The sequence below is a fragment of the Sorghum bicolor genome, chromosome 2 (genome assembly GCF_000003195.3).
Source record: "Sorghum bicolor cultivar BTx623 chromosome 2, Sorghum_bicolor_NCBIv3, whole genome shotgun sequence".
In the NCBI taxonomy this organism is placed as follows: domain Eukaryota; kingdom Viridiplantae; phylum Streptophyta; class Magnoliopsida; order Poales; family Poaceae; genus Sorghum; species Sorghum bicolor.
The window spans coordinates 63,708,001-63,731,867 of NC_012871.2; the positions used below are offsets into that span (position 1 = coordinate 63,708,001).

The 23,867-nt window shown below is 43.6% G+C and overlaps 1 protein-coding gene and 2 pseudogenes across 1 annotated transcript; all 3 read right to left on the reverse strand.

Annotated features, from left to right (window-relative positions):
• On the reverse strand, positions 1,063–8,995 carry LOC8074701 (annotated as a pseudogene).
• Positions 13,296–19,521, reverse strand: LOC8054739 (cinnamoyl-CoA reductase 2). Its single transcript, XM_002462542.2, has 6 exons — positions 19,271–19,521; positions 18,962–19,131; positions 18,570–18,755; positions 18,244–18,406; positions 13,630–13,819; positions 13,296–13,539 (listed from the first exon to the last, which is right to left on the reverse strand). The coding sequence occupies exons 1-6, from the start codon at positions 19,389–19,391 to the stop codon at positions 13,347–13,349; spliced, it is 1,023 nt and encodes a 340-aa protein (XP_002462587.1). The 5' UTR covers positions 19,392–19,521; the 3' UTR covers positions 13,296–13,346.
• LOC8054740 lies at positions 21,182–23,828 on the reverse strand (annotated as a pseudogene).

Below are 23,867 nucleotides of genomic sequence, written 5' to 3' on the forward strand. Positions count from 1 at the left end.
TCCACGGGGGTGAGAGCTGCTGTCCAACCTGAGACTCCAGCCCACCGTCGACCATGCTTTCTCCAACAAGAGACTGGAGCCCGGTGCCTAGACTAGAGCTAGAGGGACGATCGGATAATAACGAGGACTCTGAGAGCAAGAGGGGCCTGAATGTCCAATTGTGATCAACCAATTTAGTGAAGACGTTAAAATTGCAGATTTATCTTTATACCTGAAAAGGTAAATATAAAAAAAATCAGAAATAGCCCACCTATTTTGGTGCTAGTCCTGCCTATTTTTAGTACCGTCTCTACCATTTAGGTACTTCTAAGTAGCTTCACATAGGTACTTTCTATTTTATCACCATCCGATCTGGCTATATGGATGATCGTTGTTATTTTCAACCATTGTAAAATTTCTCTCTACAAATCTACACTTGCGAGGTTAAGTTAATTAGCAGTGGAGTGACATTACGTACCAATTCTGTCCTAATAAATAAATAAATATACATCTCATATTTTCTAAGGAGTCAAAATTTTAAAGTTCAACTAAATTTATATAAAAATATATAATATTTAAGACAAGCATTGGCGTGCAACATTCGACTCATTGTAAGTGAACTATGGAAAAATATGAGAAACAAAAAGGGATTGTGTGAAACGATGAAAGAGAGTGGCAGGGCCAACATTTTGTGAATCAAAAATCAAGCATAACACAGGTGACAAATACACCGTCCAAACCCATATTATGATGAGAAATATGAAAACTACATGATAGTCACACATGACACATTGGACTTTGTTTTGTCTCTAGTTTTTAGGGTGTATGGTCAACAAGCCGCTTTGAGTGGACCATATACTTGCTTCATACTCCTTCCATCTAGGATAGAAGGTGTAACTGTTTTTCTCCTTAGTCCCGTGATACAGGACACCTGCACTTCAGCTTCCGCATGCAGCATCTAATGTTCGGTTTCTGAGCTCAGTTTTCCTTAAGAGTAGGCTAATATATTCTAAACTAAGTGATGTTTTTGCCATCTTGTTTGAAAGAAAAAGATGAAAGATAATTTCCATACAAAACTGAGTGATAAGGTTGCACTTTATTCCATATAGATTAGATCACAATCCACACATTTTATCTGAAAACAACCACTCTCCATTGAACATCATAAACAATGTTGGTGTGTGATTAGAACATATCCAACAATGTTTTAAGTGTAATTAGGTAACACTAGAAGCAATGCAGAGTTTCCTTCATTTTTCTATAGCCATATGAAAAAGGTGAGGAAGACGGCAAGGGCATCCCTCAACATCTTGCAGAAGCCCCATCTTCTCATAGCATTCAACACTATCCATCAATGTTTTATGTAGCGTCTTCCTTGGTTTCCAGCCCAAATTCTTCAGTTTCTCCGACATTATTGGCGTAACTATAGAGTTAGGAACCAAATCATTGCCGCTGCAGCAAAGAGATGTAAACCATGTAAAATAAGAGCTATCCATTAAAATTCACTCATAGATGTGTGATAAGAGATTCACCAGTTTACGTAATTGTAATTAGGATGAGCCTTCTTCAGCATGTTCACCAGATCTATCGCACTGATGTAATTTGGCGCGCAGATGTATCTCCTTGCTGATTTCTCTTTCTCGTATACGAGAAGCAAAGCATCAGCCACATCACGGACATCAACTATGTGCCAGGGAATGTTCCTCATCACAGTAGGACCTCCTTTAACCAAGCTAATGGAATTTCAGGGTGTTGTACTTTCTCATACTTTTAAGAGCATGAAGCATAGTGTAGTGCAACTCAGTGTATAAGGCAATTAAAAAATAATATTTTGAGTAACATTAGCGTTATTACGCTACTACATAGGGATAATTATATATTTTTCTGCTGTGAATATTCATTTATGTTCTGCTAAAAAAATCATTGTATTTAGCTATGTCAAGATGTAAGGCTGGAATCATGAGACAAAATCTTGATGCCAACCCCCACATGTTTGCACATAGCAAGTTACAAATCACACATTTGCCACGTGAATATGCGTGTATGCATGTATTTTTTTAGATTCAAACCCACAATCTTTCCCTTACTTGGTCACTCTTTGTTACCATCCCACGCATACTTTGTTACTGATTAAAATATGAGTTTTTTTTCTTTGATGCCAACTAAAATTTAAGTTGATTATTCTGTCATCTCAATGACTTAAAATTTAAAAGCTATAGAACTCGTCGATAGCTATAAAATTCATATAAGCCTTTTTATTGTTTAAGTATGAATATTTTATGAGAATTTTAATATTACACTATGAACTAACGTATATGAAGGGCACATGGGCATGCAATCATTTTATATATAGGTTTGATGGCTTTGTATTGATTGGGGAGAAGGGTCCACTCTATTACAATTGTGACATGCAATGCATCTAGAACTAAACCATAAGAGCTTCTATGTCCTAAGAGGAATCAAGTGTTACCATAGGATACAATGAACCATCTTGCGCTGCCTTAGCTGGGTATGGACTCTTAACTTTGTATCCGGTTAATCACAAGGATTCTGTCTTCAACCGTGCATGCATGATTTTTTTAGATTGATGAGTTTGCTCCTTCACTTTTGCTACAATGTATATATATAAATGCACTTTGAATGTACATAATTTTAAAGTTTTTTGGAAACCTCTAAGTATATATAGGAGTATGTTTCAAGGGGCTTTCATGATTGCACCTAGGAGTAGTTTGCATGAGATATTTTGTCCTAGAACATTATTGTGTCTAGGGCTCTACTTGGTCCATAATCTAAAAAAAGGTATTCCATTTAATGATACTTTAGATGAGTAAACTAACACTATTGTAAGTCTATTAAACTAGTGTACAGTTATCCTAGCTAAAAAAACTTCAACCAAATAAAGTTGGTTGTTGCTAAAAGTAATTAATTTTCCTAATAAATAACAAGAAAATTCAATATCTGTGACGATCCTAATAAGTAACAATAAATATCTAAAAAAGACAACAAATATGATGCAACCTTTAATAATGTATAGCAGGAATTCATGGCTGACATTGACCATAGGCCGTAGGAGCGGTCCTAAAGCCATAGTAGGGCAAACTGTAACAACATTCAGTCCATTTTTCTCTGCATATTCCAAGGCTGTCTTTTCAGCAATAACCTTGGCAACCATATACCAGTCCTGCCAGCAAAACTAGGTTAGTCATAACTAAGTCCCCCCTAGAGACAACAGTTAAAAATAAGAATATGTAATGGTAAACATAATTAAATTTGTTGCTGTACCAACCTGCACTCTGTGGAAAACATATGCTGAGACATGACCTCGAAAAAACCCTAAAGTTTGTGGATGGACTTTTATTGATAAGGAACTCATTGTTTTTCTTCAAAGAGACATAACTATTAGACCCATTGTCCCATATTCCCCTCCTGTCCCTACTCTCAGGAGTTCTATTGTTCTCCAATCTCCACTTGGGTTGGGCACTAGATAGAGTAGGTGGAGCTATTTGCTTTGTCTTTTCCTTTTTATATACAATATTAATTTATATAAAGCACCCCCTTAAAGCAACTCCAAAGGCCTCTCTACTTTCTTCCTTATTATAGGAACCAAATATTGATATTCTCTATTTCGGATTTCTCGAAAGATAAAGAGCGAGATTGACCTTTTAGAGTGAGCACAGGATTATAAAAAAAAGTTTGGAGGACAAAAAGATATAGAGAATAATTTTTTATTCAAATGACTCTTTAAATGATTATTTAGAAAGTAAGTTTAAGAAAGACACTTAGAGATGTTCTTAGGAGTTCTTGGCTTTTCCTTTTTATATAAAGCACCTCCTCACGAGTTCTTCTGTTCTCCACTTAGCTATATACTTAATCTTTTATTTTTGTGTACATATATTTATATAAGACAGTTCCTAAAAAAATCTCTAACTCACAATTAATAAATATGTATTATGTTTCTTTTCATGTAGCATGTTTTAGATTCGATTGAAGAAACGAATCAACAATGTGTGATCCACCTTGTATGAGTGCCGAAAATCATGTCAACCAATTACTACGGATGATTGCATTTGGGGAGACGGCAAACTGCCCAATACTACTATTTTTTTGGCAGACTTCGAGAATAAGATTGAGGTGTACCAAAAATCTATTTGTTTGTCTGAAAAGTCATGGTTGAAAGTACGGATTCTAGGTTTCTTTAGTGTGACCGTGAAGCGTTCTTTGACTCAGCCTAAGAGAGATAACAGTGCGTCTTGTTCAAGACGAAGTCGTGGTCAAAACAAGAGTAACCAAAGGGATAAACGACTAAACCACATGCTGGAACACAATGGAGAGGAAGGACATGAGAGAGAGTAGACGAGAGGAGGACATAGGAAGGAGATGAACCCTCCTAAGGCCGTGTTTAGTTCGTGAAAATCTTGGATTTGGCTACAATAACACTTTCGTTTGTATTTAGTAATTATTGTCCAACTATGGAATAACTAGACTCAAAAGAATCGTCTCGTAAATTACAGACAAACTGTTTAATTAGTTATTTTTTATCTATATTTAATGCTCCATGCATATGTCGTACGATTCGACGTGTTGAAAATTTTTGAAAACTAAACCAGGCCTAAGTAAACTTCTTGCATCTGGCACTAGCACTAACCTCATTCATTTTGCAAAAGTTTATGTCCGACCAGCACTCCTCGTCTTTGGGTATGTGTTGAGGCCAATTTGGGTTGAAATGAACAGCGGCGGTGGACGAAACCACAATAACTTTCTGAATATTATTATTTGAGCAAGCCTGAAGAATGTTCAAGGTACCTTGCACAGCAGGAGCCAGTACTTCTGACTGCATGGTTTAAAAAAAATATAAGAAATCTCCTATGTATAAACAGCTCAGTACGACACAAAATGCAAATAAAAAAAAATTGCATCTTGGTATCAATGAGTCAGTGGAAATTATGGCTGTGACAAAACCAAAAATCTGGATTATACACTATTCTCAGTCTTACTATTGCTAATAATTGGAGCCCCAAAGAAGCCTACACGTTAATCTTACAAGACACAGTAGGAAAAACAAGAGAAATCTCTCTTCTTAAATACGTTGTCATGTCATCAAAAACATGTATGTGGCAACCTATTTGATGCAAACAAAACTGACAATAAAACTCTCACTGAGACTGTCCTAAGAGGTTGTAAGGTGGCTAAATGCTGAGGTGGAGGAGAGAGAGGAGAGGAGAGAAAGGAGAAACGGGTTGTAAGCTTATAGTTGGCTTAAACAAACTTTGTGATAGAGACAAGTAGGCTATGCATTAATACTAGAGAGTAATGCAAACGAGACTCACATTGAAACTTCACTGAGACTGGCCTAAGAGCTGTAAGGTAACTAAATGTTAAGGTGGAAAGGAGAGAGAGAAGAAATAAGTTGTAAGCTTATAGCCGGTTTAAACATAAGAACCGAGAAATTTTATGAGAGAAATAAGTGGACCATATATTAATACTAAAAAAGCTAACTTCTATATGAATGAGCTGAGTGAAGGCTAAAATAACCTTTACAACCAGCATCGACCATTCTTGCTCTAATTCAAGGTATGCATGTGTAGTACCCGACACTGTGCTAACCATATAAATGCACATAAATCAATCATGCATGAGCATGTTGAGTATTCAAGGCAAATACTAAATCTAGAAATAAATGGGTATAGGTTGAGTCAACACATTAGCTAGTTGACTCACCCATAAAAGCAAGATTAAAGTCTAAAATAGATCGATAGGACTAGAACCTATTGATCTAAGGACGTACAGGTACCCAATCGTTACATAATTTTTTTAATGTATTGATTTTATTTATTTATTTTTTAAATAAGCATGATTGATCATAACTTATAAGCACGTATATGCTTGGAAGTAGATCGGAAAATATCATTATCTTTTAAAAGTAAAAAAATAATAAAATTAAAATTACAGTTCACTTGTAAATTTATATTTATACACCTAAAAAGACTTAAAGTAATCATTTATTCCATGATACCAAATCTTGTTCCTTCTATATATCCAAGTCCAATACGATATTGTCAGATCTACGTGTCTACGTCTAATATGAAATCCTCAAAGCTCATGCGTCCATGTCTGAGTGATGAGGTTAACTAAAAAAATATGATCCTAATATAATGCACGGGCATAAATCAAGTTTATATATGAAAGTTCACAAGGCGCGTGCGCTGATTCAGCAATTCGCTCCCTCGACCCGTGGTCTCGGTGTCGTGCTGGCGCTTATCAGGGCGTCGTTGTGTGTTGCCTGAAGCTCGGCGTGGAAGTGGAACCGTTGCTACACAGCGTTTCTTTCCGTCCTTGTCCATGGTGGGACGACAGTCTCTTCTCGGCTTCGCGTCCCATCACTGCTCCTGCGGATGCGCTCCTGACAGCAGTCTTCTCAGCTCTGCGATGTGCGTAGGACCGCAGAAGCCTCGCCTCTGTGCTCTGTCGCGGCGCCGTCGCATCTTTTGTCTGCCTCGGTCGCCCAGGAGGGACACGGTTCTAATCCAATCCTATCTCCTGCGCACCTTCGCCGGCGGCTGGCTAGGTCAAGTATCAATATGAATGGTGACTAGTGAGTTAAAACTAAACGTAAGTTTATTGCTGAAATTTCTATGCCTAAAAGCTGATTGTTGCCCATTTCAGTTCATTTTGTTGCATTATCGATCACGTGAGGGAAGCCAGTGTTCCTACGTTCACGCAATTATAGTGAACTTTTTTTTTTGCAAATACAATTATAGTGAACTCGACTAAAATTAAAAGGCCATGCCATCCCCGACCATGCGCGCAACCAGTCGTTCCCAAACCCTATAAACACCTAAACACTGTGTCCCTTCCCTAGAAATTTCTTTCCAGATTTTTTAAAAGATGCTCCATAAATTTACTTTTGCTACATGATATTATCCTAATACTGATTCTTGAGTACATGGCTTCCTAATTTTTTTTGACAATATCCATGTACAGAAAAAACTCAAGTGTGCTTAGAGCTAGGGATGAAAACAGTCGGAATATATATACCGTACCGAACCGCATTGTTGTCTACATTTGACGCGATCAAATCCGTATTTTTGACAAATTCCAATTCAATTCGAAATACATAATACTAAATTCAAAAATAGAACGAAAATGGTTTAGATTTTTTCCAACCATTTTCTACTTTTTATTCGGAATATCCTGTTTTGAAATCGGTTTATACCGTTGTGGCTCGCAGAATCAGACTCACGCGCGAGAGAGGGGAGAGCTGCGCGTGTGGTGGCTTGTATTACGATCACGGGCCGCCAGTCGCAGAAAGCGCTATTGTTTTTTTTCTTTTTTTTTTCCAGGTGTGATTGGATCCCTGGCCGCACGAGCGCATGCGTGGGGTGAAGGGCGGGCGGGGCGGGGTGCGGCGTTGAAGCCTGGCATCAAACTTATTCCCTCAGCCATCAGATTCAGTTTGAAGCCTGCTAAGAATGTTTTTAGCCTTTGATTTTAATAGAGACAATTTCTTGTGTACATTCTTCTGGGTGCAAAATAGTTTACGACTCTCAGTAGGGGACGTTTTTCTTGGGAGATCTAGTATAATTTTAACTGGTCCATTATAGTATAGATACTGATTCTTGAGTACATGGCTTCCTAATTTTTTTTTGACAATATCCATGAACAGAGAAAACTTAAGTGTGCTAAGAGCTAGGGATGAAAACAGTCGGAATATATACCGTAGCGAACCGTATTATTTTCTACATTTGACCCGATCAAATCTGTATTTTCGTACAAATTTGAATTCAATTTGAAATACATAATACTAAATTCGAAAATGGAACAAAAATGATTTAGATTTTTTTCCAACCATTTTCTATTTTTTATTTGGAATGTCCTGTTTTTGAAATTCGGTTTATACCGTTGTGGCTCGCCGTGCATATATACTAAGAAATTTTATGACAAGATACTACTTTTAAATTATGAATTTGGATGGTTTTTTCTAGATTGATTCTACCTTGTACGTGTATATACTAAGAAATTATATGAATACTACTTTAAAATCATGAGAAATACATACTATGAAGTCATGTTCTGTCCGACACGTTCACAGTCACGTATATATGTTACCATATATGTATGTCATTGATCTTTATCCATCGCACTAGTAGAGCTAAAAGATCCTATCACAAGATACTCAGCCTACTTTTTGGTCTACTCTCTAATATATATATATATATATCTCTTCTAATACCTTCCTGAGGTAATATATATTAATAGATATTTAAATCAAAGATTCATAGTAATTTAACTTTATCGTAGCAAAATACAAATGTCAAAGCAATAAACCAAGTGGTACGGTACTGGCACTTGCCTCCGGATCAAGAACCTTATCCGTGGGCACCGGACAGGCAAGATGGAAGACCCCCCGGCACCCGGAGACTGCGGCAGCCAGCGCGTTCTGGTCGAGCACGTTGGCCTTGAACAGCCGGAGGTTCTCCGAGGCCCCTTCCAGCCGCCCCAGGTGGGCGTTCTTGGGATCACCTGAAATATTATCGTAAGTCGGCCACGATTATATTAGGCCTCTAGTTCGTGAAAATTTTTGAAAAATTTTAGAAACTACTGCACACCTCGGCCCGGAAAGGCAGAGAGACGGCAGCACCGCAGCAGCCATCGACATAGCGGCGGCGGCGGCTGGTGTGTGCGGCGACTACCGGGACGGCCGGCGTGGTGCTTACCCGGGTCGCGGACGGTGGCGTGCACGGTGTAGCCGCGGGAGAGGAGGAGCTTGACGAGCCACGAGGCGATGTAGCCGCCGGCGCCCGTCACGCACACCGTCGTCTCCCCGCTGCAGCGAGCCCCCTCCGTAGTGCGTCCGGCCATATCTTGCGTGTGTCTTCTACTGTCTAGTGCAACGTGCAAGGCTCCCCTCTTGCACCCTGCTGCTGAAGCTTAACGTATACACTAGCTTGCCGGCCTCCGTCTTCGGCTAGCTCTGTGCCTGGGAGCAACGGCCACGTCCAGGCAGGCAGGAAGCCAGAGGCAGAGGTATGTAGTGTTGGTAGTAAACGTTATATATATACACACACAGCAGCTCGGGGATGACGGAATGGTGGTGCAGCTACAGAGCATATATCACTGATCAATTACTCATGCATGCCACCAATTATATATATATTCTTTTCATTCACAAATACATATACGTCTCGTTTCCTGAGACCTCAGGAGTTAAATTTTTTTAATTTTGACCAAATATATACAAAAATATACTAATATGTATCATTAGATTGACCATGAAATATACTTTCATAATAATATACTTATTTGCAGATACAAATGTTGATATTATTTGATATAATCTAGTTAAACTTAAAAAAGTTTGACTTCTTGGAAATGTGAGATGTGTATTTATTTGTGGACCGAGAGAGTAGTCATTATATATAGTCATACCACAACTCTACGCCATGTCCGCCAACTAATCCCACTATAAATGGTTGCTGATCAACAAATTAGTCCCACCAGTCGCAAATAAATTAATGAATTTTTGCCAAACGGAGCGTTAGAGGTTGATAGCGCCGGTCACGTGGATGGCGAGATAGGTGGTGATGTGTAGACTTTGTGATGATCGACTCAATAACCCATATAATCCTAGATTAATGCCATTATTTTTCTCGAAAATAGAAATGTTTTTAAAACGAAGAAAATATAAATGTTTTGCCTCTGTGACTCTAAAAACCTAAATTCTTACAATATTGTATACTTAATAGCCGATCCATATAAGGGAAAAGAGCACACAAACGAAAGTAAATAATGAGCAAAGTCTAGCGCCTGTTTGGACGATGCCTATGACTGCCGGGCCACACCTGCGGCTGAGCCAAATCTTTGGTGTTAAAAACGCTCACCACACATTATTTGGCATGATGTGACACAGCAAATTTGAATTATGTTGGTGTGGTTTCATTGCGTTGCGGCACGCCTTAACTCTGTCACCAGCCAGAGTTCACAACATTTACGGCACCGTAGCCTGCAGTACACCTAGGCGCCAATTAAACCTTCAAAGTTGTGCTCACCAAGCTGACAATATACCTTGTATTATCACATTGCAGCAGCATCCACAACTGTAGGCAATATATTCTTCTCAAGGCAGCCCACATAAAAGAAGTGAAATGTTTTTTCTAGAGAAACAAAGATTGTTACGGGGGCACCATGTAGAGCCAAACAAGGACAACAACCACACAAATATCTTCATTAATATAATTAGTCATGGATTATCCATTTTGCTACAGATTATATAATCTTATTTATGGATCATGCTAAGAATATAAAATTATTGCTCAGCGTTTTATGAACAATTATCAAGTCTAAAGATTAATTTCAATAAAAATGGAATTTTCTGTTGTGGTCATGCTAAGCATTATGAGCATGAGTATACCCAACTTTGCTTGTGAAACTGGGTCATATCCTTTCCACTCCTTAGGAAATTCCTATGCATAAACTTGACTAAGTGTTATGTATATATGTATGTTTGCTTTTACTTATGTATGATCATGTCTTAGATGCACCAACCTGTAGTCTTTATTTCTTGTTGTTCATAACCATGTCTTCAAGTGTTGTTTTTAAATTTTTAGACTGTTATACATGGTTAGCTTGCTTAGCCCGATAGAAATCGAGCATGTAATGGGATTGTCATTCTTCATGCAAACTAGGAGTCGATTGCTTTAGCTAATAAACAACTAGGAGGGGAAATAGCTAAAAATATGACTAAGAAAATGAGTGTGGCCGAAGACTTGGCGAGGAGTAGGGTCATGGCGAGCTCAGGTCTCGAATGGGATAACTTGCTTCAACTGACTAAGGACCATTGCACATGTCGTTGTGAGTCTTAAACACCTTTCATATAGACCCCATGTCATATATGGGATTGGTAAGCTGAGTATCATATTTAGCAGGGTCATCATGTGAATAATATGTGTTTTGGGGCAAGGAGTAACTAGAAATCTAGTACTCTTGCACATCTTGCCCGTTTATTGGATAGTTTGGCCAACTATGAGAAAGGATGCTGTGATGAGCTATCCTTATTTACCAATGAGACTCTATGAACGGTGGCCTTATTCACTTGTGCGAAAAGTTATGCCCTTGCAGGAATATTAATCATTTAAAAATGAAATGCTCTCGGTTATGAGCAAGTTCTAGGATTCATAGTAGACTTGCGAAAGAACTCTGCATTAATAACCGACAAACTTTAATCGCAAGTGGAGGCTTAGCCTCCAATAATTCGGTAATCTTTCACATTAACTAATTATTGGAGACTGAGCCTCCACACTAATCTTGAGGCGAGTTAGAGAAGTAAAATAAATATTCTCAAAAATGTAGTAATCATTCTGCGTTCTAATCGAGAAACTTTAATCAATGGACAAGATGTTCCGATAGAAGACAAGCTAGTATGCAATGATACGTATTACAAGTGCCCCTGCAACGGATACATGGCACCTCCTCCACCTCCTCCTCCGTATGGTGGTGGATGGTACTATGGACAATATTCTTCGCAGTATTCCTCATAGCAATCTATGTTCTATGGATGTGAGAATGATTAGGACCTAACTTGTGTTGTTTCAAGCTTAAGTGCAACTGTATCGTATGTCTTTGAATCTGTAGTTTGTAGTACTTTGTGTTTCTAAAATTCTTGCAATGCACAATAGCTTGTTGCTTCAGAAATTATGATGACTAGCCTCTAAAAAGGCTAAGATGTAGCACTTATTTCGTGGAACATTGTAGTACCAATTACACTGAATTGTCCAATCTCTGAAAAGACTAGGGTTTATGAGTTTATTACAATACTACAACCTCTAAAAAGTCTACATATGGTGATTTATTGCTGCACTAGAATCCTAAAAAGTGGCAAGGTTTCCATGTCGTCCTCTTCATGGACTTTGTGACCACTGCACCAAATAACCTCGCTACATAAAGGCCTCGTATGTCTTCATTCCATACCACATCTTCTCCTCAAGCCATCAATCTTGCACTGCACAACGATGTCTTCTAGAAGTTTGACCCATTAGGAGTGGTAGACTGACATGAGCGACCGAGGTGCCATTGCAGCTTTAGGACAAACAGATCAACTTTATGGTACTTCACGTGCTTAGATCTGGATGACGACTTCATGGTAACGATGACAACTAAATCCTTTGTTTCTCATTATCATTTCTCAACCTGATTCCATGACATCTACAGCTACACACGTATTGCAAGTTCATCAAATGGGTGGATCAGGTGTCGTCGGCATGTGGCCACCCTCACGCCCAATGGAGGTGTGAAATAAGGACAATAATTTGTCAAGATGAGTCAAGCTCACGAGGTGGAACGACAAATGCGGGTTGAGCAAGAGCGGCGATTAAGGGTGTGCCAAATCCATTTGAAGGGCAAGAAGGATGAAATTGCAAGGAGGTAAGAGCAGCTAAGTCTGCATGATGTAGCCATCAAGTGTTAGGAGGAAAAGCTTCAAGCTCGTGAGGCAGCACTCACCATCTTTAGGGCGCAAGAGAAAGGGGAACAACCATGCTACACCTAGTAGAAAATGTAATAGACTTATATTCCCTAAGACATGTTAGGACTAGTGGTGGAGTTCTGAACATTAGAAGTATAGAGTTCCACACATGCAATTGCATGTCGTGCTTGGTTTAATTTCGCCAAGGCATGTTAGGATTAGTGATGGGACTAATTATCTTAGCTATGTAGAGTTCTACATATGTCATTTATTATGGCATGTTTGGTCCATGTAGTGTATTGGGTTAATATTAGAATCTGTTTGTTTCTTTAAAGGTTTTAGTGTTCCTTGAATAGTACTGAAGTTATAGTTGATCAGGTTATGTCCGAAAAAGGAGAGCAAAAGTGTTGCTTGAAAAGTGCTAAAGTTAGTTTTTTTTGTCGAGTGATGGTTGTATTTGGAAAAGAGGAGCACATTAGCTGATGGTTGTCTGGAAAAGAAGAGCAACAATATGAAATAGTGTAATTCACTTATGGGCACCCGATGGGCCTACCTCCGCTTGGGGTCGACTGGCTTATCGGCCAACCAAGAGCCTATTGTCAATCCAGCTAGCGACAGGACTGCTATTAGCACCAGCCAACACCAAACAGGCTCTCCCGGAGGACGTTGGCTCTTACGTTGTCGCCACGTAAGCCAGTTGGCTTGTGTGCAGCCAACAAGTGCCTTGCCGGCCGTCCAGCAATGCCGCGGCTAGCTGACAGACAGGATGCTATACTTATGATATTTGTATAACAATTTCTAGATTTGCAACTAATGAATAAAAAATATTATTTTTTAAAAAAATGAGACAAACTGGTCGTCCAGAGACAGTTAAAGTAGATGTTATAATTGTATTACGGAGTTTACTTCATTAGTCAGAAGCAAAATGAAAAAGATGAGGAAGACGGCAAGGGCAACCCTCTACATCCTGCAAAAACCCTGCCTTCTCGAAGTACTCAACGCTGTCCAACAAAGTTTCCTCCATTTTCCTTGGTTTCCAGCCTAGACTCTTAAGTTTCTCTGATGTAACTGGCGAGACTTCGGATTCATAGTCCTTGTTTTCGCTGCAGCAGAGAGTTGCATATAGTGTAAATGTAAAGGGATGGGAGCTAGACATTCAAGTCCAAACAACAAGGACATTGTAAGAGATTCACCAGTTCACATAATTGTAGTTGGGGTAGGACTTCTTAAGCAATTTCACAATGTCGTTTGTGCTGATCCGATCCGGTGCGCAGATGTATCTCCCAGATGATCCCACTTTCTCATATACCAAAAGCAAAGCATCAGCTACGTCACGGACATCAACTATGTTCCAGGGGAGGTTTTTCATCAGCCTAGGACCTCCTGTAATCAAGCAGATAGAATAAATAAGTGCGTGTGTCAAGAAAACTGTTTGCACCCGACTGTGATTTTGAGACCAACAATGTCAAGGTCGTCGGGACCGAGGGTAGGAGGACCGCGGCTACGAAGTTCGTAGCCCCTGTCCGTGGTTGACGATCGGGTTATCCCCCCAGATCGCGATCACGTCGAGGGGTTATACCCCTGTCGCCGGCTTAGGAGAAGAGGGAGATTAGATTGATAATTCTTTGATACCCCTCAAAGTCTGATTACATAGATATATATATATATATAAGGCCTATGGCCCAACCGAAACTCCTAAACTCTAGGACTCATAAAGGAAAGACCCAAAACTAAATCCTACTCGATCTCCTGCTGCCCCAGGCGGACGGCGCGCTCAGCCGCGCGTCGCACATCACGCGACCTATGGCGCCTGGAGTATGTGCGCCCGTACATGACATCTCTCCGCTCCTCGAGAGGCAGCTCGTCCTCGAGCTGAAAGAGTGGATAGGCAGCGCGGAACGGCTCAACGTCCTCCCAGGTTGAAGAAGCTGGTGATGCGCCCTTCCACTGCACCAGGACCTGGCGAACTTCACGAGCAAGGCGGGTCTTGACCACCCGTTCAGGCTCTGGTATGATGGCACCATGACGAACGAGAGGCAGAACTGGTGGCTCTTGGGGAGGCTCGCCGTGGAACTTTTTGAGGAGCCCGACATGGAAGACGTCGTGGAGACGAGCTTGAGGAGGCAACGCCAAGCGAACAACAACGTCGTTGATGAGCTCGATTACTCGGTATGGCCCGTAAAAGCGTGGCTTCAGCTTGCCAGCGGCTGGCTGGGGCATAGAGGCCGACGCTGACGAAGACGTAGCAGCACCCAATCTCCCACCTGAAAGTCGACCGGACGGTGAAGCCGATCGTAGTAGCGTTTCTGTACCGCCTGGGCTTGCTCGAGCCTGTGGCGGACGTCCTCCAGGAACTCAGCGCGCTCAGCTAGAGAGCGAGCCACCGCCGGCACCCGTGTCTCGCCGTGTTCATAGGACCGCAGGGAGGGTGGGTCGCGGCCGTACACAATGCGGTGAGGACTGAAAGGCGGTGTTGAAGATGTACTCTGCCCATGGGAGCCAACGCAGCCAGTCGCGGGGTCGATCACCTGTCAAGCAACGCAAGTACATAATGATGATTTTGTTAGCGGACTCCGACTGCCCGTCGGACTGAGGATGGAACGCCGTAGTCATCTGCAGCTTGGTGCCGCTCAAGCGCATCAGCTCGCGCCAGAAGTTGGAGGTGAACACCGGGTCCCGGTCGGAGATGATAGACTGCGGGATACCATGCAGCCGGACGATATCATTGAAGAAAGCTTGGGCCACAGTCTCGGCTGAGTATGGGTGCGCCAGGGGAATGAAATGGGCATACTTGCTGAAGCGATCCACCACGGTCAGGATGACCGACTTGCCCCGAATGCGGCAGCGCCTCGACGAAATCCATAGCAATGTCCATGGTGACGCCCGCGGCCGACACCACGTGGCCGAGGTATGCGACCGACGATGCCGCGAACGCGCACTTGGAGCGCTTGACGAAGAGCTGGTGCTGCTGGAGCGCCCCGAAGACAACGCGGAGGTGGCGTAGATGGTCCGCCCAAGTGTAGCTGTAAATCAAAATGTCGTCAAAAAATACCAGCACAAAGCGGCGGAGGAAGGGTCGCAGGACGTCGTTTATCAGGGCCTGGAACGTCGCCGGAGCGTTGCACAAACCGAACGCCATGACCAGGAACTCGTAGAGGCCGTCATGAGTGCGGAACGCCGTCTTGTGGATGTCTCCCGGGCTCATGCGGACCTGGTGGTACCCCGAACGGAGGTCGAGCTTGGTGAAGAAGCGCGCCCCGTGGAGCTCGTTCAGCAGCTCGTCGACCACGGGGATGGGGAAGACGTCCTTGACCGTGAGCGCGTTGAGTGCCCGGTAGTCGACGCAGAACCTCCACGAGCCGTCCTGCTTCTTGACGAGGAGCACCGGGGACGAAAAGGCGGAGTCGCTGCGCCGTACGTTGCCCTGCCCGATCATGGCAGCGCATTGCCTCTCCAGTTCGTCCTTGTGAGCCGACGGGTACCTGTACGGCCGAACTGCCACCGGCAGCGCGCCTGGCTTGAGAACGATGTTGTGGTCGCGCGCGCGCTGCGGGGGCAGACCCGCTGGTTCGGCGAAAAGGCCGCCGAAGGCGGACAGTAGCTCCTCTAGCAGGTCCTCGGGCGAGGTGATGGCAGCAAGGCGCGGCCCTTGTTGAACAGCGACATCGGCCCAGCAGATGGACCGGCCCCGATGAGTGAAGGCGACGGTGCGGGTGGTGAAGTCCCACAACATCTTTCCTAGGGTGATCATCCACTGGGTGCCGAGGACCACGTCGTAGCCCGCGAGTGGCATGACATAGAGGTCGACGCAGAACTCCTCGCCGTCGATGTTGAGCGGAGCCTGCCGGATAACGCCCGGGCATGTGATGCGCTCTCCATTGGCCACTGTGGCGGTGAGGCGCGGCTGGGGTGGACGGGAAGGCCGGTACATGCTGCTGCCGTTTCCGCGATGAAATTGTGCGTCGAGCCTGTGTCCAGAAGGGCAGTGAACGAAGCAGCCCCCACGGTGACGCGCACCTGCATTGAGTCACAAATAGGCATACCAGCCACCGCGCGAAGGGAAAACACAGGCGCAGCCAGCTCCTCCGCGGAGTCCTGAGCTGCTGGAGCGTCCCCCTCAATCTCCACGCCACCGACATAGAAAATACGGCGGCAGACTCTGTTGTGGCCCCGAGAGTACGGCTCGTTGCAGTTGTAACACAGGCCGAGTCGCCTCCTTTCTGCTTGTTCCTCGATGGAGAGCCGCTTGGTCTGCGTGGGAGCGCCAGCAGCGCCACGGGCCTGCGGAACAGGAAGGACCTGCTGAGGGCCTGGCTGCGCCGAAGGCGGAGGTGGAAGCGCCAACAGCGGTGGCGGAGCGGGCAGCGCCGGCCGAGGACCCGGGGCTGGCAGGGGCGCGCGAGGCGCGGCCTTGGGTGGTGGAAACTGTAGGCGGTCCAATTCCATCAGCTCGATCTGCCTAGCCAAGCTCATTGCAGCGTTCAACGTCTCCGGATTGTGGATGCGTACGGCGTGGCTCAACGGCGGCAGGAGTCCTCCCATGAAAAGCTGCACTCGCTGGGTCTCATCCATCCGGCCCGCGCGCGGAAGAAGCTCCTGGAAGCGATTGGCGTACTCTTCGACGGACCCCGTGCGGCGGCATTCAGTGAGCTCAAAGAAGGGCGCCGATCGGAGGGCTGGTCCGAACCTCAAGTTGAGGAGGTCCTTGAACCGGACCCAAGACGGCGTTCCCTCATCCTCCTGCAGCTGGATGAACCATAAGTGGGCGACGCCCTCCAGCTGATTGGAGGCCATCCACACACGTTCCTCCGGCATGGTACGCTGCTGTCGGAAGTACGATTCGCACTTGTTGATGAAGAGTAGGGGGTCCGACTTTCCATCGAAACGCGGAAAGTCTAATTTCTGGAACTTGGGAGGGCGATCCAAATCCCGAGACGCGTCGATGCGGCCGCCGTTGTTCGCAGAGGGGGAGCGGTCCTTGAGTGTCTCCATCTCAGCCTTCATGGCGGCCATGTTGGTCGAGAGCGCGGTCAGCTTTTCCATGAGGTTAGCGAGGGTAGGCTGATCGCCCATGGTCGGGGGTTTGCTGGTGGACGGTGGTGAAGGTGGGCTGTTGGTGGTGGTGTTTGAGGATCGTGAGACTCTAGATACCAGGTTGTCAAGGTCGTCGGGACCGAGGGTAGGAGGACCGCGGCTACGAAGTTCGTAGCCCCTGTCCGTGGTTGCCGATCGGGTTATCCCCCCAGATCGCGATCACGTCGACGGGTTATACCCCCTGTCGCCGGCTTAGGAGAAGAGGGAGATTAGATTGATAATTCATTGATACCCCTCAAATGATTACATAGATATATATATATATAAGGCCTATGGCCCAACCGAAACTCCTAAACTCTAGGACTCAGAAAGGAAAGACCAAAACTAAATCCTACTCGATCTCCTGCTGCCCCAGGCGGACGGCGCGCTCAGCCACGCGTCGCACATCACGCGACCTACGGCGCCTGGAGTATGTGCGCCCGTACATGACAAACAAAATAGAGAAGAAACTCAGAATCTGATTTTCGCATTGAAGTTATCAATGACAAAATTGGTTTCAAAGATGGCTATAACTTATAAGGCAAGGTGAATATCTGGTTAGGGCTCTTCCCTTCAATAAAAAAAAAACCATTAACCACAATACCACATCAAGTTAGGAATTAGTCACAGGATGCTAGTAAATTTCACACAATCAAAGGCAATAAAATCACCGTACGAGTAATAATTATCCAATTAATGGATAATTGAAAGTAGTAAGAATATATACATGCCACCTTTTATAATGTAGATGAGGAGTTCACTCGTGGTATTGATCAGAGGCTGCAGAAGTGGACCTAAAACGATACAAGGGCAAACTGTAACAACATTTAGTCCATTCTTCTCTCCATACTCCAATGCTGTCTCTTCAGCAATTGTCTTGGCAGCAGTGTACCAGTTCTGCAAGCGCAACTAGTTAACCCTACTAACACAGTCCTCCCTCACAGCACCAATTGGCAATAAGAATTGAAAATAAATGGTAAAAAAAATCTAGTTGTGTTAGCAACCAGAAAAATTGATATGACTTCTATATACATGAAGAAACTGAAATAATCTTACTAACCTCATTCTTCATGCAGAAGTTTTTGTCTGACCAGCAGCTCTCATCTTTGATTCTACCATGGGGCCAACTCGGGTTATAATGAACAGCAGCTGTGGATGAAACCACGACAACTTTCTGAACATTATTTGCCGAGCAAGCCTGAAGAACGTTCAGAGTGCCTTTGACAGCAGGAGACAATACCTCTGACTGCATGATTTTTACTCAACATATGTTCAAGAAGTAAAAACTTCCATACAACTATTTGAGCAATAAACTGGACAAACAGTCAAAATGACAGCAGTAAACCACGGAACCAGAGAGCCAGTGAATTCTGGAAAACTGCGATTCACGCACACGGTTCAGAACAAAGCGAACTTAGGTGTCAATCCGAAGAGATTTGGACGGGAACTTGCCTCAGGATCGAGGACCTTGTCTGCAGGCACAGGGGAGGCGACGTGGAAGACCCCCTCGCACCCGGCGACCGCGGCCGCCAGGGCGTCGCGGTCGAGCACGTCGGCCTTGAACAGGAGCAAGCTCTCCGGGGCCCCGTCCAGCCGCCGCAGGTGCGCGTTCTTGGGATCACCTGAAGCAGAGAGCCAGCCGCCATGCATGATGAGTCCTCAATTCCCAACGCGTCCACCGATCAAGACGCGCAGCCGCAAACGCAGAGGCAGCAGCCGATCGAGCGTCATGGAGGGTACGGTGTGCGTGTGCATGCTTACTCGGGTCGCGGACAGTGGCGTGCACGGCGTAGCCGCGGGAGAGGAGGAGCTTGACGAGCCATGAGGCGACGTACCCGCCGCCCCCGGTGACGCACACGCGCGGCGGCGGCGGCGACGCCATCCCGCTCCACTATAGGGCCTCGCTCACTGCTTCCTCTCCTCTTCGTCCGTCCGTATAATATCTCCGGCACGTACGGTTTCCGCTTGCCAGTTGCCACTTCATTGTCCCGTCCAGCACCAAAATACAAGGCGCAAATTGACGAGAAGAACACGCGGAAAGAACCGGCCGGGGTTGATGGAGACAAACGAGTGTGGATCACCCAAGGCGCCGCCCTGGGCCGGCATGTTTTTCTGTACCGTGGTGCTGCAAAGTTCGTGCTGCTGGAATGGCGTGGCTCAACAAGACCATAGGCTCATCGCTCCTCTGTCTCACATCCAACTCCGGCAACGAGTCCATGACTTTGGGCCATGGGATGGGTCAAATTGCATTGTCCGTATAAATAACTACTCTGTCTAGGTTTGGGTCGATTTGGGCCTTGGCGTCCAATCGTGGAGCCAACTCTAGGTGAGTTCTCGTTTTTTTTTCCTGATGAGTTGTTTGTTCTGATCTGGTCAGCAAATTGCATTTGCATACATGCTACATGCTCGGATTTATACTCATGGTAGAGCATTGAACTAGTTTGTGATAGCCTAGATCCGTGCATGAAATTTCTCGTTGTTTTGCTCGTAAGGGCACGTCCAACACTGGCATACATCCTTGTTAGCTTGAGTAAAAAATAGAGATCCATGCATGCATCAACCGAACGAACCCACAAGACTCAGTGCAACGTAGCTATTGTTCTGTGTTGAGGCAGCTGCTAGTTGTCTCACAATGCGTGCTTCACTGTATGGTATGCAGTTTTATCGGGTGAAACCACCGGCGCCTCTGCTGCTCTGCAAGACATCGTTATACTCTGCGGGGCAACTTACTCGCGTGATATAGAAGCTCGGTGCTTGCATGGACGTTTTTCATTCCGCCAGCGTGGTGCATTGGGGCTGGCCTAAGGAAGATGCAACGCACATGCACAAATGTTTCTCCATTGTAATGGAAATTTGATCCTCTTGTAACAGAGATTTTGAACGAGTTTTTCTTCTCTTCCTTGAATTTTTGCTACTAGGCTTTCTATTACCTTTTGTTATTGCAGTTTTTTTATTACAATTTAAATTGTTTCTCTGAACGGTTGAAAACTACAGTTAAGTTGTCTAAAAAATCATGTCAGCGGCATGTTCAAAACCTTGGTATAAAAAATCCGTTGTAACAGCGCACGCGCTCTCTCTTTCTCTCAATTTGAATTAAAACCCAAACTATCGAACATATAGCAATAGCTTCCAAGAAAATACTATAGACCATACAAACGCAGATGTCCATGTACAATTAATCTTATATGAAAGTATTGTTTAGATCGACAAAAGGAGGACTTGGAACTCGTGGGCAGGCATGTTGCTCTTTGCAGACTACCACAATGGAGATCGTTGTCTCTCAAGGATGGAGATCTCTATTTTAACTTTTAAGTATCATTTGTTTGTTTGAGCTTATCTGCTGAATCTGTCAGCTATTTACTTTCAGTTATGACTTATCAACCAAGCGAACAAGCTCATAAGAACCATTCTGTTTTGTTATTATAGTTAGTCGTTCTATATGTTACTTCTTTTTTCTATTAATATATGTTTGGCACTATGTTCCACTTTCTCATATACATCAGCTTGTCACGGACATCAACTATGTTCCAGGTCAAGTTTTTTATTTGGGTGTCGCAAAAAATTCGGTCAAATTAACAAATTTCGCAAAATTCGGCCCGAAATTTTGCGATTTTTTTTTTAGACTAGCACATGAAGTATATTTTTCTTTAAAAAAATAGATCCAAATAGATATTAGTATGATTTATGACTAAACATCTGTTGAATAAAAGAATATGCAATATAAACAATAGAAAATATGAGTCTAAAGTTATATAGCACGTCTATTAGTATATAAAGAGATTTCAGATTTTTTTTCGGCCACCACCAAAATTACCGAAATTCGCGAAATTTCGCCGAAATTTTGAACCGTGTTCCAGGTCAAGTTTTTCATCACCCTAGGACCTCCTAAAATCATTAATCAAGTAAAAGAAATGAGTAGTGTCAAGAAAACTGTTGTACCCAATCATGCTTTTAAGATGACAAGATCTATAGTGGCAGTACAGAACAACTAATTAGAGAAGAAACACAGAATCTGAGTTTAACATTGAAGTTAGCAATTTAAAAAATAACAGTACACTAGGGAGGGTATGAGCATCCATGTATAACTCTTACCTAGGGCGCTGCTAAGGCGTGTTGTATTAAATTTTTTCTCTACCTTAATACAAAGACACGCAAACCGTACCTTTTGCATGATCAGAAAAAAAATGGTTATGCTTGCAGCTAGGCATAAGGCAAGACAAATATCTAGAGGGTTAGAGCTCTCCCCTTCAATGCCAATATCAAGTAAATAAACTTTATTTGGGAATGAACTTTCAAACGAGTAATCTCTCTTTCACTATTACCAGTCTACTGACTGTGAGTGTGATCCCTTCTAACCAATCATCAAGTTGGGAACTTGTTACTGAATGCTAGTATAAAATTAAAAGTTTCACGCAATTGAAGGCAAGAAAATCAGCCTATGAGTAATCATCCAGTTAATCAATAATTGAAACTAGAAGGATAAATTTACAGGTGACCTTTTATAACGTAGATGAGTAATTCACTCGAGGTATTGACCAGAGGCGGCAGGAGTGGACCTAAAACTAGACAAGGGCAAACTGTGACAACAGTTAGTCTACTCCAATGCTGTCTCTTCAGCAATTATCTTGGCAGCACTGTACCAGTCCTGCAAGCAAAACTTGGTTGGCCCTGCTTAGTCCTCCCTGTAGTATTAATTAGCAATATGAATTGATAATGAATTGCAAAACTGATGGGTGCTTCTGTGTAAAGAAAGTGAAATAATATTTCTAACCTGATTCTTAATGCACAATTTTTTGTCTGACCAGCAACTCTCATCTTTGATTCTATCTTGGGGCCAACTTGGATTAAAACGAACAGCAGCTGTGGAGGAAACCACAATAGCTTTCTGAACATTATTTTTTTAGAATACTTTCTGAACATTATTCGCCGAGCAAGCCTCAAGGACATTCAAAGTGTCTTTGACAGCAGGAGCCAATCCCTCTGACTGCATGGTTTTTCTCAGTGTATGTTTAAGCAGTATAAAAGCTTTTATGCAACTACATTAGGCAAGTAAATCTCAATAGGACAAACGCAAATTAAATGCATCTTGATCCATTCCCTTACACGGTTCAGAACCAAAGTGATGAGGCCTTGTTTACTTCCACCCTAAAACCTAAAATTTTTCAAGATTCTCCGTCACATCGAATCTTTAGACGCATGCATAAAGAATTAAATATAGACAAAAATAAAAACTAATTGTACAGTTTGGTCGAAATTTACGAGACGAATCTTTTGAGGCTAGTTAGTCTATGATTGGACAATAATTATCACAAACAAACGAAAGTGCTACAGTGTCGCGAAAATTTTTTTCTTCACTAACTAAACACGGCCAGTGGTGTCAAATGTCAATGCGAAGAGACTGGAGCTGGACCCAAACTTGCCTCGGGATCATGGACCTTATCCGCGGGAACAGGGGAGGCGACATGAAAGACGCCCTCGCACCCGGCGACCGCGGCCGCCAGAGCGTCACGGTCGAGCATGTCGGCAGTGAACAGGAGCAAGCTCTCCGGCGTTCTTGGGATCACGTGAAGCAGGTCTTGTTTAGTTTTCAAAATATTTTGCAAAATTTCTTAGATTTCTCGTCACATCAAATCTTGTGATACATATATAGAGCACTAAATATAAATAAAAGAAATAACTAATTATATAGTTTACCTATAATTTATAAGATAAATCTTTTGAACCTAGTTAATCTATGATCAGACAATATTTATCAAATATAAACAAAAGTGATACCATTTCTATTTTGTAAAAAAATTTAGAAGCCACAAAGAGCCAGACGCCGACAAGACATGCATGGGTTCCCAATTCGAACGCGTCGATCGATCAAGAAGAACAGCGCACGCGCAGGGGTGCGGGCTCACTTGGGTCGCGGACAGTGGTGTGCACGGCGTAGCCGCGGGAGAGGAGGAGCTTGACGAGCCATGAAGCGACAAAACCACCGCCCCCGGTTAGGCACACGCGCGGGCGCCGCGGCGGCGACGCCATCCCGCTCCACAGCAGAGGGCCTTGCAGCCCCCTCTTCCGGTCCTCCTCTTCGTCCGCTTACCAGTTGCCACTTGTTTGTTCCAACACCAAAATACAAGAGGCAAATCGACGAGAGGAACACGCCGAATGAACCGGCCGGGAAGGCTTCTACAAGATTCCCTTTTTGTAATCTTCAATCAACGCTTACGAGGTATCATCATGGGCGATTAAACTAAAGCTATTGTGCCAATGATTAAGGTTGGAGCAGTAGCAGCTTTGTCCATTGCCCGACCCGCCACCGTAGATGTTGTCCAATTCCTCTGCAGCCATTTGGGTGAAACACTGAACAGTC